At 45.1% G+C, this 12,929-nt stretch overlaps 1 protein-coding gene across 1 annotated transcript in view; it reads left to right on the forward strand.

The window, feature by feature from the left end:
• The window catches only part of LIPH (lipase H), a 14,038-nt gene extending 1,181 nt beyond the window's left edge, over positions 1-12,857 (forward strand). Inside the window, exons 2-10 of the mRNA XM_026855388.1 lie at positions 3,069-3,461; positions 4,162-4,270; positions 4,381-4,482; positions 5,466-5,555; positions 6,650-6,817; positions 7,746-7,841; positions 8,822-8,933; positions 10,450-10,623; positions 12,602-12,857. Of these exons, the coding sequence (XP_026711189.1) occupies positions 3,069-3,461; positions 4,162-4,270; positions 4,381-4,482; positions 5,466-5,555; positions 6,650-6,817; positions 7,746-7,841; positions 8,822-8,933; positions 10,450-10,623; positions 12,602-12,686 (1,329 nt within the window). The 3' untranslated portion in view covers positions 12,687-12,857. The remainder of the gene's footprint in view (positions 1-3,068; positions 3,462-4,161; positions 4,271-4,380; positions 4,483-5,465; positions 5,556-6,649; positions 6,818-7,745; positions 7,842-8,821; positions 8,934-10,449; positions 10,624-12,601) is intronic.
• The last annotated feature ends 72 nt before the right edge of the window (positions 12,858-12,929 follow it).

Here is a 12,929-nt window from a genome sequence, read left to right on the forward strand (position 1 = left end):
ATTCAAGGCTTCTTTTCTCTCAGTGAGGAGCCAAGTGGCACTAGACCTACAGAACAGCAGTAATGATGAGCTTAGGACAGCTAAGCATTTAACCCTGAGCTAATGAACAGGTTGTGTATATTTCATCAAAAACTAAAAAGGTAGCCACTGGATACCTATGGTACTTTATGGAAAAGGATATACAAATGGGAGATGAAATGGAAGATGTTTAACTATGGCACATCAAGATAAACAGCATGAAGTGCACATATGGTGTTACTACGCAAGGCTGTGGAATGCTTATGCTTGTGGGCAACTTAATTAGTCAGTTGGAAAATGAGAAATTTTCACATGAGCATAATAATCTATAGAATTCTTTGTTGAACTGATTATATATATATATATATATATATATATATACACATATATCTATGTAATTTGAGAACCAAGTTATTCTGAAGATGCCCCTTTCACTGCAATAGTGCCTCAGAGGCTGATTTCAAGCTTGAGACAAAAGATGTCCAGCTCCCACGTAGGAACATAGGTTTAACAGGTTGGTATGCCCCCTGCTACAGGTGCTGAGATGTCAGAGCACCTTGCCCTGGAAACTAGTGTTTGTCATCCTATTTTACATATTAGAAAACTGAGCAGAGGGAGAAAAATTAATTCAGCAAGCTAATGGCCAATGCAGGGCTGGAAACGAGTTAATGGGACACTCAGTTAATTGCCACATTTATTTACCTTTCCTGAAGGGAAGCGGTCTGTTGGAGATGGGTTAAGTACAGTGCCAGGGTCTAAGTTTCTACCTCACTTATCTGCTTGCAGAGTTAATCTCAATAAGCCTCTTGCTCCATCAGAGAAATCATGTTGGAGTTTCCAAGACAATTCCAACCATTTGGGTAGGATTCACTGTGCTTACCAGAACGAAGAGCAAAGCCAGGATAACTGGCTGTCCTCATGTGTCAGCTTTTGTAACACATGGTGGATGAGTCTGGGATATGCACCAGCCTGCCAGAAGAGAAGCTGGCAGGTTTTCCCCCACTATTAGCACTGATCTGATTTTGTTAATCAAAATAGAACAAATCTAACAGACTCGGTGCAGATATAACAAGGCTTTTTAAACAGTCCCTGTGTTAGGTATTAGCAAATGCCAATCAGGTCTTTAAAAGCTCTTCTTTACCAGAAGGTTTGGGCTGTTCTGGTGCTCCTCTGGGCAAGTCTGAGCACAGTGCAGGAGATATAGAAACAAATTAAGCAATCAGTGCAGTCTTGCACCATATAGAAGTAATTCTTGCCTGGCATTTCTGCCTGTATTACTACAGCTTCAGTGGCAGTAAGGACAATTAACAATGCTATACAATAATGCTAAACAATAACTAAACCAATTTATAGTTACTAGTAAAAAATAAATATAATTGTATTTTTTTATGTGGCAGTAGCACCTAGAGGACAGTCGTTGAGTATCACTGTGTATGTTGGTGTATATCAGCAAAAAATGATAACTTTTCTCTGCCAGTTAGTTTGAGATCTCCACATGAGCAGTGCCGTAGGACAACTCTTGCTGTGTCTCTGGAGCAGCCTGGCACTGTAAGAAGGAGGGGAGAGCAAGCTGGTCAGGAGAGAGCCACCCGGGTCACCTCTACTCTTGCAAGCAGGGCCCAGAGTCACGCTGCCCCTGGGAGCCCTGACTGAAGCATTACAGAGGCAGAACACCCTCAATTCAAAGGCCACTGATTTCAACCAGTGTTCACTGGGCCTGGCTGAGGGCTCATTTTTCCATGGCTCCTGTTCCATTATTCATATTTTACCATAGGCTTTATACAGGAAGGACTCCATGGATTTCAAATGTTAAAATTTATTTCTGAATTTATGGTAGCAATTTAAAATAACCAGTTGGACTTAACTGCAACATCCTTTTAGCCTATTAACTTTTATTTCTGGAGCTCTTGGGGCTTCTACAAAGTAATTAGCAGAACTATGGGAACTGAGCAGATTATTTTATGTGCTGGGCACATAGCATTTATATCACTCTCATGCTGCTGATTTCCACAGGAGGAGAAAAGGGAAAGTTGCTCGTAAAATCTCAGAGTTTCATCATTTAGAAATTAAAATGTACAGAGTATTGGAGATTTGCTAGAGCTAGAGCTTACAGATGCAGGTTTTCTAAACCCTTCTACCTTGCACAGGCCTTTAAGCAACAAAGATCAGGAAGATTTCTCTAGCAACTGCAGCCTGAACAATTACTGCAGCCCAGGGTGTATGTGTGAAAGAGACACTCTCTCCCACAAGGTTCTTCAATAAGATTAAGGGGATTGGTGAAAAGATTTGTGAGCCAGGAAGAGGCTACAAAACCTGGGAGGGCCTTCATAAGCAGTGTCTGTCTGGAGGCAGTTTTTCCATTCCCTGCCAGTGCCCTGTTGGAGATTGCATTGGACTCCGAAGGCTCAGCTGGTGTTCTGCTGGAAAAGCAAGGAACAAAGACAGGCTTTCAAATGGCAGAGACTGGTCCCATAAAGCAGCACTTACATAAAATTCAGTTACTCTTCAGCTGTGTATAAAGCAATATCAGTAACATATCTCATGCAGTCAAAGGGTGTCCCATTTTGCAGTCTGAAATAGCAGGCTACATCTGCAAATACAAATGCAGCATTGAGCTGCCCCTCACAACAGCAAGATCCTCTGCAGCTTGTCAGCTCCAGACTGGAGCTACAAACAAACCACAAGGATATCTCATTACCCTGGAGGCTATCCAGAGCATCTGAGTGTGCTCTCAAACCAATACAGCAACCATCCTAGCTGTTGGTCTCTAGTACCTTACACTAGTGAGATTTTTGGAGATTTTGTGATTCCCCAGCTACTAGTGGAAGCAGGGCTGTGCTGTTTCAGGGAATGCTGCTCTGAGAAGGTGCACTTGCTGCCTTTGTTCCAACACAGCAAGAAAAACTAAGTTTCAGGGTAACTCCAGTCATGAACATGACGGAGAGGAAAGGAGCAGCCCTGGCTCAGACAGCTCACAACATATGTTCCTGTGCCCATGCAGGGCTGGCAGGTAGAAAAGGTCAAAGCAAATGCATCGGTACTAACCTCAGGATTGCCACGCTGTGCTCTTTTCAGATCTCAGGGAGACATGCCCTGCATTCACTGCTCTCACCGTTGGCAATGCTTTGATAGGGACAGACCTGAAAGTGAAGCTGCTGCTCTACACCAGACAGAACCCAAGCTGTGCTGAAGAGCTCAATTCAACAGCCTCCAAGTATCTAGATGTGACCAAGAAAACTACATTCATCATCCATGGATACCGACTCACAGGCTCTACCCCAGTCTGGATCCCTGACTTGGTACATCTTCTGCTTTCTGTAGAAGACATGAACGTCATCCTTGTGGACTGGAACCGTGGGGCAACAACTTTCATCTACAGTAATGCTTCCAGAAACTGCAAAAAAGTTGCTGAGATTCTGAAGAAACTTATTGATGAAATGTTGGTAAGCTTAATGTTCACACTATGATATAGTCATTAACACACAGTATGCAGAGGGCACAAAGGACATGTTTAAAAGCAGCAGGATGTCTGGGAAAAGAAAGTCCTAGAAAAGAATACATTCATTTTTGGAAGCACAGCTGTACTGCAGTGCCAAATTTTACCCCTGGACTTGGTTGTTGCAATATTCAGTTTACACTCTAAGTCTCTATGTTTCTGGATGCAAATCTCTACAGATGCTTTTCCACACATAGAAACTCTATTTCCACTTTCTGGATGCCCAAAAGTCAGCTCACAGGGATCAGCTACAGTTGGCAGCTCTTCTAAGCTGTTGCACGGGCACAGTCAGTGATGACACTGGATCATTAGGATCGCTGTGGCTGCTAACTCCTTGCAGGAAACACACGTGGCCAACTAGAGCTGTACTCATGGGGCCCATGAATACTCGTTCCTGTCCACGCCTGTAGTCATTGTCCCAGGAAAATACAACCATTGCCTGAACTGTTCTTATCACAGCTCTCTCAGATATGGTCCTCAAACATGAGTGCTGGCTGTACTGTGGGACTATCAAAGGGGGAATATTTACACAGAGTGGAACACATCAAGGGAAAAAAGTAGGGAGGCGCTTTTACATTCCTCCTCCTGATATCTTTTATGCCTTTTGTGTGCCCGAATCTGTGACCACAAGTACTTTTGAATCTCAGGTCGATGGAGCATCACTTGACTCCTTGCACATGATAGGAGTGAGTCTGGGAGCACACATCTCTGGCTTTGTAGGACAGATGTTTGATGGTACACTTGGAAGAATCACAGGTAAGCCCTTCCTACTGTCAGTCCTGTTGCTCCAAGGACAGCTGCCCCCCGTGAGTGAGGTGAGCTGCAGGCTACTGAAGTGACACCACATGCGTGCTCTTGCGTTGCAGGCCTTGACCCAGCAGGGCCCTTGTACAGAGGAAAGCCACCTAGTGAGAGGCTGGATCCTACAGATGCACAGTTTGTTGATGTCATTCACTCAGACACAGATGGTATGTGACATTTCCCCTCTTTACCATTGTGAGGAAACCTGGAGACTGATGGGGAGCACAGGAAAACGGGGGCTCTGGTAGGCAGTGCTGGGGGCATCCTCGCTCCTTTGGCCCAGGAGTCTCCTTCACTGGTGCTGTGCAGGGCTCTGTGGTCCTGTGTTGCCCACTCTGTCATCAGCACTTCCTCGGGAGCTGCTGTTTTATTTGCATTTCAAAACATGCTGCTGTTTTATAGCAATTACAGCCTCGAGGCCCATGAAGAACAAGGACTTGGGCAGTGGTGTAGGAGTGCCCTGTTGCTACTGGAGCACAGAGTCCCGCTGGAGTGGTTGCACAGCAGCTCCACACTGCAGAGTCAGGCTGCCGCCGAGCATGCAGCATCTCAAAAACTAGTCACTGTCTTGCACAGCAGATCAGTTATCCCCAACCCCGGGGCTCCCTGCATGATGCTTCCAGTCTTCATCCCACCTCCTGTGGGCTAAACCTTCCTCTGGGGCAAATCTGGCATCTCCCTCAGCTCTCTCCTTGCCCAAGTGGTGCACAGCACATCTTCTCATCTGCCAGCCAAGCCAGCAGCATGATGCAAACCCCCACTCTGCTCCCACTAGCACCCTACCCCTAGCACTTGGCTCTCCCACCTCATTGCTGCCTCTCGTCTTCTCCCAGCCCTTTCATGAACTTGGGCTTCAGCAGCACAGCAACACCCAGTGTTTTGCATCCCTTTTCCTCTCCCACACACAGCTGAATTTTGTACTGTCACACACAGAGACCGATTTTAGGTATTTGATACCATTGCTATAATGACACAGCTGGGTCACCACCATTTGGCCTGCTGCCTAAATAAATGAATGACATTAATATTCCTGCACAGGCAGGCATCCTAGAGCTAACTATTATTTGTTCCAGTTAGTTTTTCATGTTTCCTTCTTCAGCATTTTACAATTCAATATTCCCTCCCCACCCCTGATATTTTCTTTTGTCAGGACTAGGTTACACAGAAGCACTAGGCCACATAGACTTCTACCCCAACGGCGGGACCGACCAGCCTGGCTGTCCACTGACAATATTTTCTGGTAATTAATTCTGCCTTGAATTGCACAAACACTGACAAAATGTTTCCAAGCACAAAAGAGAAGACCAGAGAAACATCATCACTGCTTAGAAAATACATGAAAAAGCATATTCTGGGAAAGCCATGACAGCAATCTCTTCCCAGTGCTGATGTGGCACGCTGACATAACAGGAGTTTAGCTGATGTGCACCAGGCAGACATATGAGTCAGGAGTGATCCTTCTGCTCTCTGTCACAAATGCAAATGGGATTCATTTTCTGTGCAAAAAGTCATCAGGTAGATTTGTGACTACGTTTAGAAAACCTGTGGGATTATTTTTAATTATTATTACTTAGAACACACATAAAACCCCAAGGATTATCAATGGCAAGAACCTGTTCAGAAAACAGATTTAAGATGAATGTGGGGTAGGCAGTTATACCAAATCCAATGTGCTTTCTTGGCAGTGACAGACAGTGCATTCTGGCAGGTAGAGCCCTAGTCTTGAAGGCAAGAAAGCTTCTTCCTTTCCAGCCTGGCAGCAGAACTGGTTTTATGAAAGCTTCGTAAAGAAGATACCTCATAGAAGAAAAGGCAGTAATGTGAATTCAACCCTTAGCAGACACAGGAGAATCCACATAGGAAACCAGCCTGAAACAAAAATCCATAAGATGTGAAGCTTTACTCATTTTGCTGCTCATCTAATAACTTGTTTTATTAGTAAGGTCTTTTTCTAAAGAGTTTTTTACACCAAAATGGAAGGCCATGTGCAAAAAAAAGCAATAGCCAGCTGTCAGGCCTGAGCTCAGAGAGAAGAGAGGGACACCTGAGATCCACAGCTGGATCCTCTGGAACCACACTAACAATACAAATAAAAATGGTTTTAAAACTGAAAAAGACAAGCAGAAAAGTAAAGCAGACATAGGCAGAGCTGAGTGCACTCAAAGGGAGAAGCTAGTGCCTACTTACTGTTCTGCCAGAGCCCAGTGCAATCTGTTGTGTTCAGACCGGTCAGCGACTATCCACTGGCATGTCCTTTTTTGCTAGTACATTAATACTCTTTTTCTGAAGCATGAGGATTGCTAACAAAATGTTTCTTCCCTATGTATGATTAAGGATTGCAGTATTTTAAATGTGACCACCAGAGGTCTGTTTTCCTGTTCATATCATCCCTGAAACAGAGCTGCAATATTACTGCATACCCGTGTGACTCCTACAGAAACTACAGGAATGGCAAATGTACCAGCTGCAGAACTTTTTGGCCTATGCCATGCCCCATCCTAGGTAAGGATCCAAGGAATATAAATACATCCTGAATACACACCTCTGACAGAGCTGTGCATCATTATTGTAACTGTCTGTGTGACAAATGTTTTGCTAAAGGACTAACACAACACGCTGCTTTGCAAAAGCATGTAAGTTATTTCCACTGAGGTTTTGGGGATGGTCTCTCCTTGACTTCTGCAGAAGTACAAGCCTTTGCTGCAGGCAAAAGAGGCCTGAGAAATTACCCTACGCTTTGTCAGTCACATCATGTTACAATCTAGAACAGAGATCCACGTGTAAAGGATGCAGAACTAGAAAAGCCAAAAGAAGACTTGGGATCTTTACACTAGTCACAGAAACAAGAAATTAAAGCCCATTAGCTGCAAAGTTTGAGGCATAGGAACATGTTCTTGCTAAACCAGAATCTTTTCTAAGAAGTTTTCATCACCACAAACCCCTCTTGACTCTCACAGGCATGGCAGAGCAGTGAACAAAGGGTTATTCTGGTTTTTGTTACCGGCCCACAGAGGTGTTCCAGCCTGATTGTGATAGCCCAGCTTCAGGACGCCATTTCTGAAATGTTGGTGCTAAAAAATCTGACACTTCCAGAAATGAACTTGCAAAGCTAAGGGATGATTTTCATTCTGTGCTGCAAAATGAAATCCTTCTTAACCATGGTATCATGAGATGTGGAAAAAGATCAAGCTTAAAATAAGTGCTAAACAGTAACCAGGCATATTTAGACACTCAGTTAGCTTTAGTTACACAAGTAAAGTTAATTCCTGGTGTAAGTCTACCAAGTACAGGAGCACGTGTCACAGTACTACCTTGCAGCTGGCAAGCAATGTACTATTTCTTAAATACTTGCTTTGTTATTTTCAGCAATTTAGTTGCTTATATACCTGTGCAGTAACATTCTGTTTCATTTTCAAACTGTCATCTATAGGTTATTATGCCCATAAGTGGAAAAGCTATTTAACACAACAGAGCCATCCAGTGACAAGTATGTTTTTTGATACAGCAGACAAAGAGCCATTCTGCAGTAAGTGACTAAGATTTCTGAGATGATTAATTGTGTATCGCCTCCTCCAGCAACAGCCAAGCCCAGACGGTTAGTTGCTATCAGTATCATAGCCAGCGTTTCAGAAACAAAGCTGATGGCTGCTGGATAGAATTGTGTTCATCTGCAGTCTTGCCATTACATTCTTTACCTGCAAAGTTGCCTAGTGCTGTGAAAGCCAACTACTCGCTAGATAAGTGCAAGAACAGGCTCATCTTGCTCGCAGTGCTAGGAAATTTGTTGAGAACATGCAAACGAAGCATAAAAGGGCAGTGCCTAAACTGTGTTCAAAACAAGACACCACTCTTTTGTGCAAGAGGTGTGTGGGAATAATGAGAGTCAAAAATGTGCTCTGAGGTGAACGGGTAAAAAACCTGCCCTGGACAAAAGTGAAAGGCACAGGGAAAGGGCCCAGGTAAGGGGGAATCTGTGGAAAAAGATTTCATCCTCATGATCACCAACATACCAAGCCACAGGCAGGGATTATGGCCTGAGGTCTGGCACTGGTCAGCAAGTGAATTCAGCAAGTCAGTTACAGATCAGAGCAAAGAGCAGATGATTCTGCTCCACCACAGAGAAGACAAATGAAAGATGCTGAGAACAGAAATGAAGGGGGTCAGAGGCAGCCAGGAGAAAGAAAAGGCAATCTGAAAATGAATGGTGAAACAGGCGGTGTGCTGAAAGCTGTGCAGAGGGATCACCTTGCATGCCACTTAAGTAACCCTTGCTCTAGAACTTTTCCAAATATATCTTAGTATTTCTGTTAAAAATCCCTGCAAAGGAAGATGGCAAGCAAGAAGGAGAAAGACATTTTAGAGTTAAATTGAACAGGTTGTGTCAGACGAGCAAATGGGAGAATGATGTACTCCACCTGCAGCTCAGACCCCAGAGAGGCACACAGCCAGGCTGGCAAGCAGAGCGAGTGTGCAGTCTAACCATAATCGCTTTCTCTCTCACCTCAGTTTATCACTACTTTGTGGATATTATTACATGGAACAAAGACACCAGAAGAGGCACCTTAAGCATTGTATTAGCTGATGAAACTGGGAAAAAGGCAGAATCTAAAGTTAATCCGTAAGTCTTACCAATTTGATGATCTGTAAATGTTATCAAATCACTTGGCACAACTGGATCTGGGAGGAGACAAGATATCCTCCTCTAATTTCTCTGCTGACACTTGATAGCATACCTGTCTTAGGGCTTTCCTGGCCCCACCTTATTTTCACAGACTCCCCCAGTGCACACCAGCTGACAGGCCAGCCCTTTGGTTTGGACCCTTCCCAGTCATCTTAAGGACTGAAGTGGACAATCTCAGCCAGCAGCAGCACAGCTGTCCCAGGCGTCCCCTAAAGCAAGAGGAAAAACACATCTCCCCTCTTTCCTTCCCTTTCCTGGGAGTGTTCTGTTCCAGCTCCAGATGCCCCAGAGAGCTGGGAAGAACCTGGGCCTGAATATGTAACATCCAAGTCCATTCATTCCCTTGGAGAGGCAAATTAATGACTGGTGTTTATGTGGACATGCAAATTCCTGACTGATCTAAACACACTTCAGCAAACAAGTCCTGCTCAACTGGTTTTCCTGTGTCTCTCACTGCATATTCTCACAGCTGTATCTGCTTGCACACGCACAGCTCCCTGGAGCTGCATAACAGGGCCACCTGCTCTGCCGAGCAGATGACAGCCCACCAGGCAGCATGCTTACACACAGAGGACAGGTTAAAACTTGTCCTGTTTGTCAGGTCTCCTAAAACTTCTAAACAAGGCCAGTCATTCTGAGCGTTGCAACCAGGATACACTTCCAGTCCCATCTGCACTCTCCACCTTTATAAGGGAAACCTTAAACTATGGCCACACAACCAGCTATATAAAGAATGTGTTGTGTGGCCACAGCGTTCCTGCGAGCAGCTCTGCTTTTGTGCAGTTTTCATGTGTATCTCAAAGTGGAACTGGACATTCTGCGAAAAAGGAACGAGGTCAAACTCCAGCGCTGCGAGGCTTCCCACCTTTAAGCCTGTGCTGTTTTCCTATCCTGAGAAGATGGATTACTCTCCATTAATTCCGGTCAATGTGGCATTGTTTCACAGATGCTTCTGATGCATATGCAAGAAGAAAGCCACCAGAAATTTAGTTAGGGGCATTAATACTCCCAAGGTAGAGTCATCCATCTGTAGAGCCATCTCAGCGTTGTTAGAAATAGGTTTTTATATACAGCAACATATTCTGCAAACTCCACGGATGCCTCAGTGTTCAGGTCTGCACAGCCAACCAGGTACAAACATCATATGGGCCTAGTCTGCTGGGGTCAAAGCAGAATCACAGTGAGGATTCTGGTTTGGGACCAGAGCAAACGGCATCAGACTGCTGTGTCCCCACTCTTACCTCAAATAACAGTGCAAAAGTGCCTGAGAAGGTTCACACCTGAAGACCTGAATCCATAACTATTTCCTGTAAATCTAATCTTAAATTCAGTCTAAAACTAATCAAAAGTTCAGTCCTCCTCCCTCAGCACTGTTTCTATTATTATACTGAATATATTAAAAATAGTGCTATTCCCTCGGCGACTCCTGACACTTTGTCTGCTTTATCTTTAGAGAAGCTGCAGCCTTTCAGCAGTACAACCAAATCACTTTGCTAATTGGATTTGACCAGGATTTTGAAAACGTAGAAAGAATTTCCTTGACATTTTCCACAGGATCTGTTACTGGCCCAAAATTCAAACTCAGGATTCTCCAAATGAGGTTCCGGTCACTTACAAATCCAGAAAGGTAAGCAGAGGTTTACAAACTATTTTTGTTGCAGACAGGACAGAAGCAAATTAATCTGCCAAATTCCTGGCCTGGCTGAGTTCATTCAGAAGAATTAGATTTATTTTACATTTAATAATTCTTGTACAGATATCTTGGGAATAAATTCCACCTTTAGCGTATACACACAAATCCCATAGCTGAATACCTACTTGAACACAGAGGTTGTCTTAATGTACTGAAAACATGTGGTCTGACTCCGACGTCGTCTGACATTTTAACTGCTGGTCAGGAAAATGACCTTTGAGGAGTTGCTCAGGCCTGAACTGTGGACTGAAGATAAATGCAACTTCCAGGGAAAGACAGATTGTCCATCCCCAAATATACATTTTATATCCCAGTCAATTTCTATGTCCAGTCAAGCAGGCAAATTAATTTACTCCTGGAATTCCAGTAACTGGGAACTGCTGGCCACTATGCCCCAAAGCACTGGCTACTGCCCACACCATGAGGTACCTACCAGGTCATTTGCAGATGAGATTTCTACAGCTGCTTCAGTCACCTTGTTAACCTCTGCCTGCTCTGCAGTCCTACCCTTCAGCTTCCCTGATTACTAGGGCACCTTTGGAGGGTGGGATCTCTGCCTGAGCTCAGCAGGTACAGCATCTCTTAGGCTGACCTTGTATGCACTGACAGTATGTGGACATCAAGCCATATCACGCTTTAAACTGGGGTTAAAACAAGGACTGCATATCACAGAGTTGAGAAGAGTGAAGCAAAAAAAAGGACAGAGCCGCAGAACATGTTTCTTTGCAGTTCCTGAAGGTCTGCTACCCTTAGACTTTGAATAAGGAAAAGATTGTGTATGTCTAACAAGAAAAGTCCTTCTGCAGCTCCACCCTGCTGACACTCCTCCTGCCCTACATCTCCACAGTCACTTCCAGCTTAAGATCCAAATTCAACCTTTTAAAAATTAGATACAAATGCACAAACATTTAATCAGAGGCTGTCCACTCTCCCCTAGGACAGGCTGCCACAGGCTATGAGTAGTTTCATGACTATTTTAACACCATTTAAGAAATCAGTCACTGCCACAGGGAGGGATGTCCTGCCCTCTCTCCTTTCCTGTTCTAAGGCTGATGCTCAGGCAGCCCCAGGTGAAAGCCTAAGTATTTCTTCTGTTTTTCGGCTGGGCTAGCTCTAAGTCCGATCAATGCCTGGTCCCAGCTCAGAAGCGGTGGTACAATCCCTAATAACGACACCAGAGAACTGTCAAGAACGCAAAGGGAGCTGGAAGGGCCACCTGGCTTAAAGGGAACCATGAACTCTGTAGACAATACCTCACAGAATCATCTACATTGGAAAGGACCTTGAAGCTCCTCCAGTCCAACCATGAACCTCACCCTGACCGTTCCCAACTCCACCAGATCCCTCAGCACTAAGTTGACCCGACTCTTCAACCCCTCCAAGGATGGGGACTCCCCCCCTGCCCTGGGCAGCCCATTCCAACGCCCAACAGCCCCTTCTGCAAAGAAATACTGCCTCAGAACCAGCCTGACCCTGCCCTGGCACAGAGGCCATTCCCTCTTATCCTATCGCTTATTACTTGGTTAAAGAGACTCAATTCCCCCCTCTCTGCACCCTCCTGTCAGGGAGCTGTAGAGGGCCATGAGGTCTCCCCTCAGCCTCCTCCAGACTAAACCCCTCCAGTTCCCTCAGCCCCTCCTAGTATGACATGTGCTCCAGACCCTGCACCAGCTTTGTTTGCTTGCTGGTTTTTGTGTTCTTTTTTCCACAAGGAAAAACAAAAGGTGGTGTAGGACACAAAGAAAATATGCTCAGGGTATCACTGACGTCGGTAAGGCTTAAAGTCAGCCTCACTGTAGGTGGACTTTAAGAAGTTGACTTAAGAACGTCATTTATTTGTAAGCCTGAGCAGGGGATGATACAAGAAAGGCTGATTTTTCACTTCTAGCTCGTGTTGATTGTTTTTATGCAGACCACAGCTGTGCAGATACGACCTTGTCCTGATGGAGAACACCAAAAAAACCTTCAAGCCTATCCCATGTGGGAGCAGGAGGTGAAGCCCCCACGCGTTACCCCTGAGGGCTACCTGGCAGACACGTTGACAGCCGCAGAGGGACTCACCAGAAACCTCCTCGGCGCCTTCTGTGGAGACCAACCGACGCCGCGGCGGGGCTCTCTTGCCAACGCCAAATTTACAAACGGGGCTGTAGAAGCGACAAAACCAAAACAAAGCAACCCCAAACGCTGGCGCGGTGTGTTTTTGGGATTACGGGCCCGCGGCGGGGCGGGCCCAGCGCCCC

The sequence above is a fragment of the Athene cunicularia genome, assembly GCF_003259725.1.
Source record: "Athene cunicularia isolate RWA chromosome 9 unlocalized genomic scaffold, athCun1 chr9_part2, whole genome shotgun sequence".
NCBI lineage: Eukaryota > Metazoa > Chordata > Aves > Strigiformes > Strigidae > Athene > Athene cunicularia.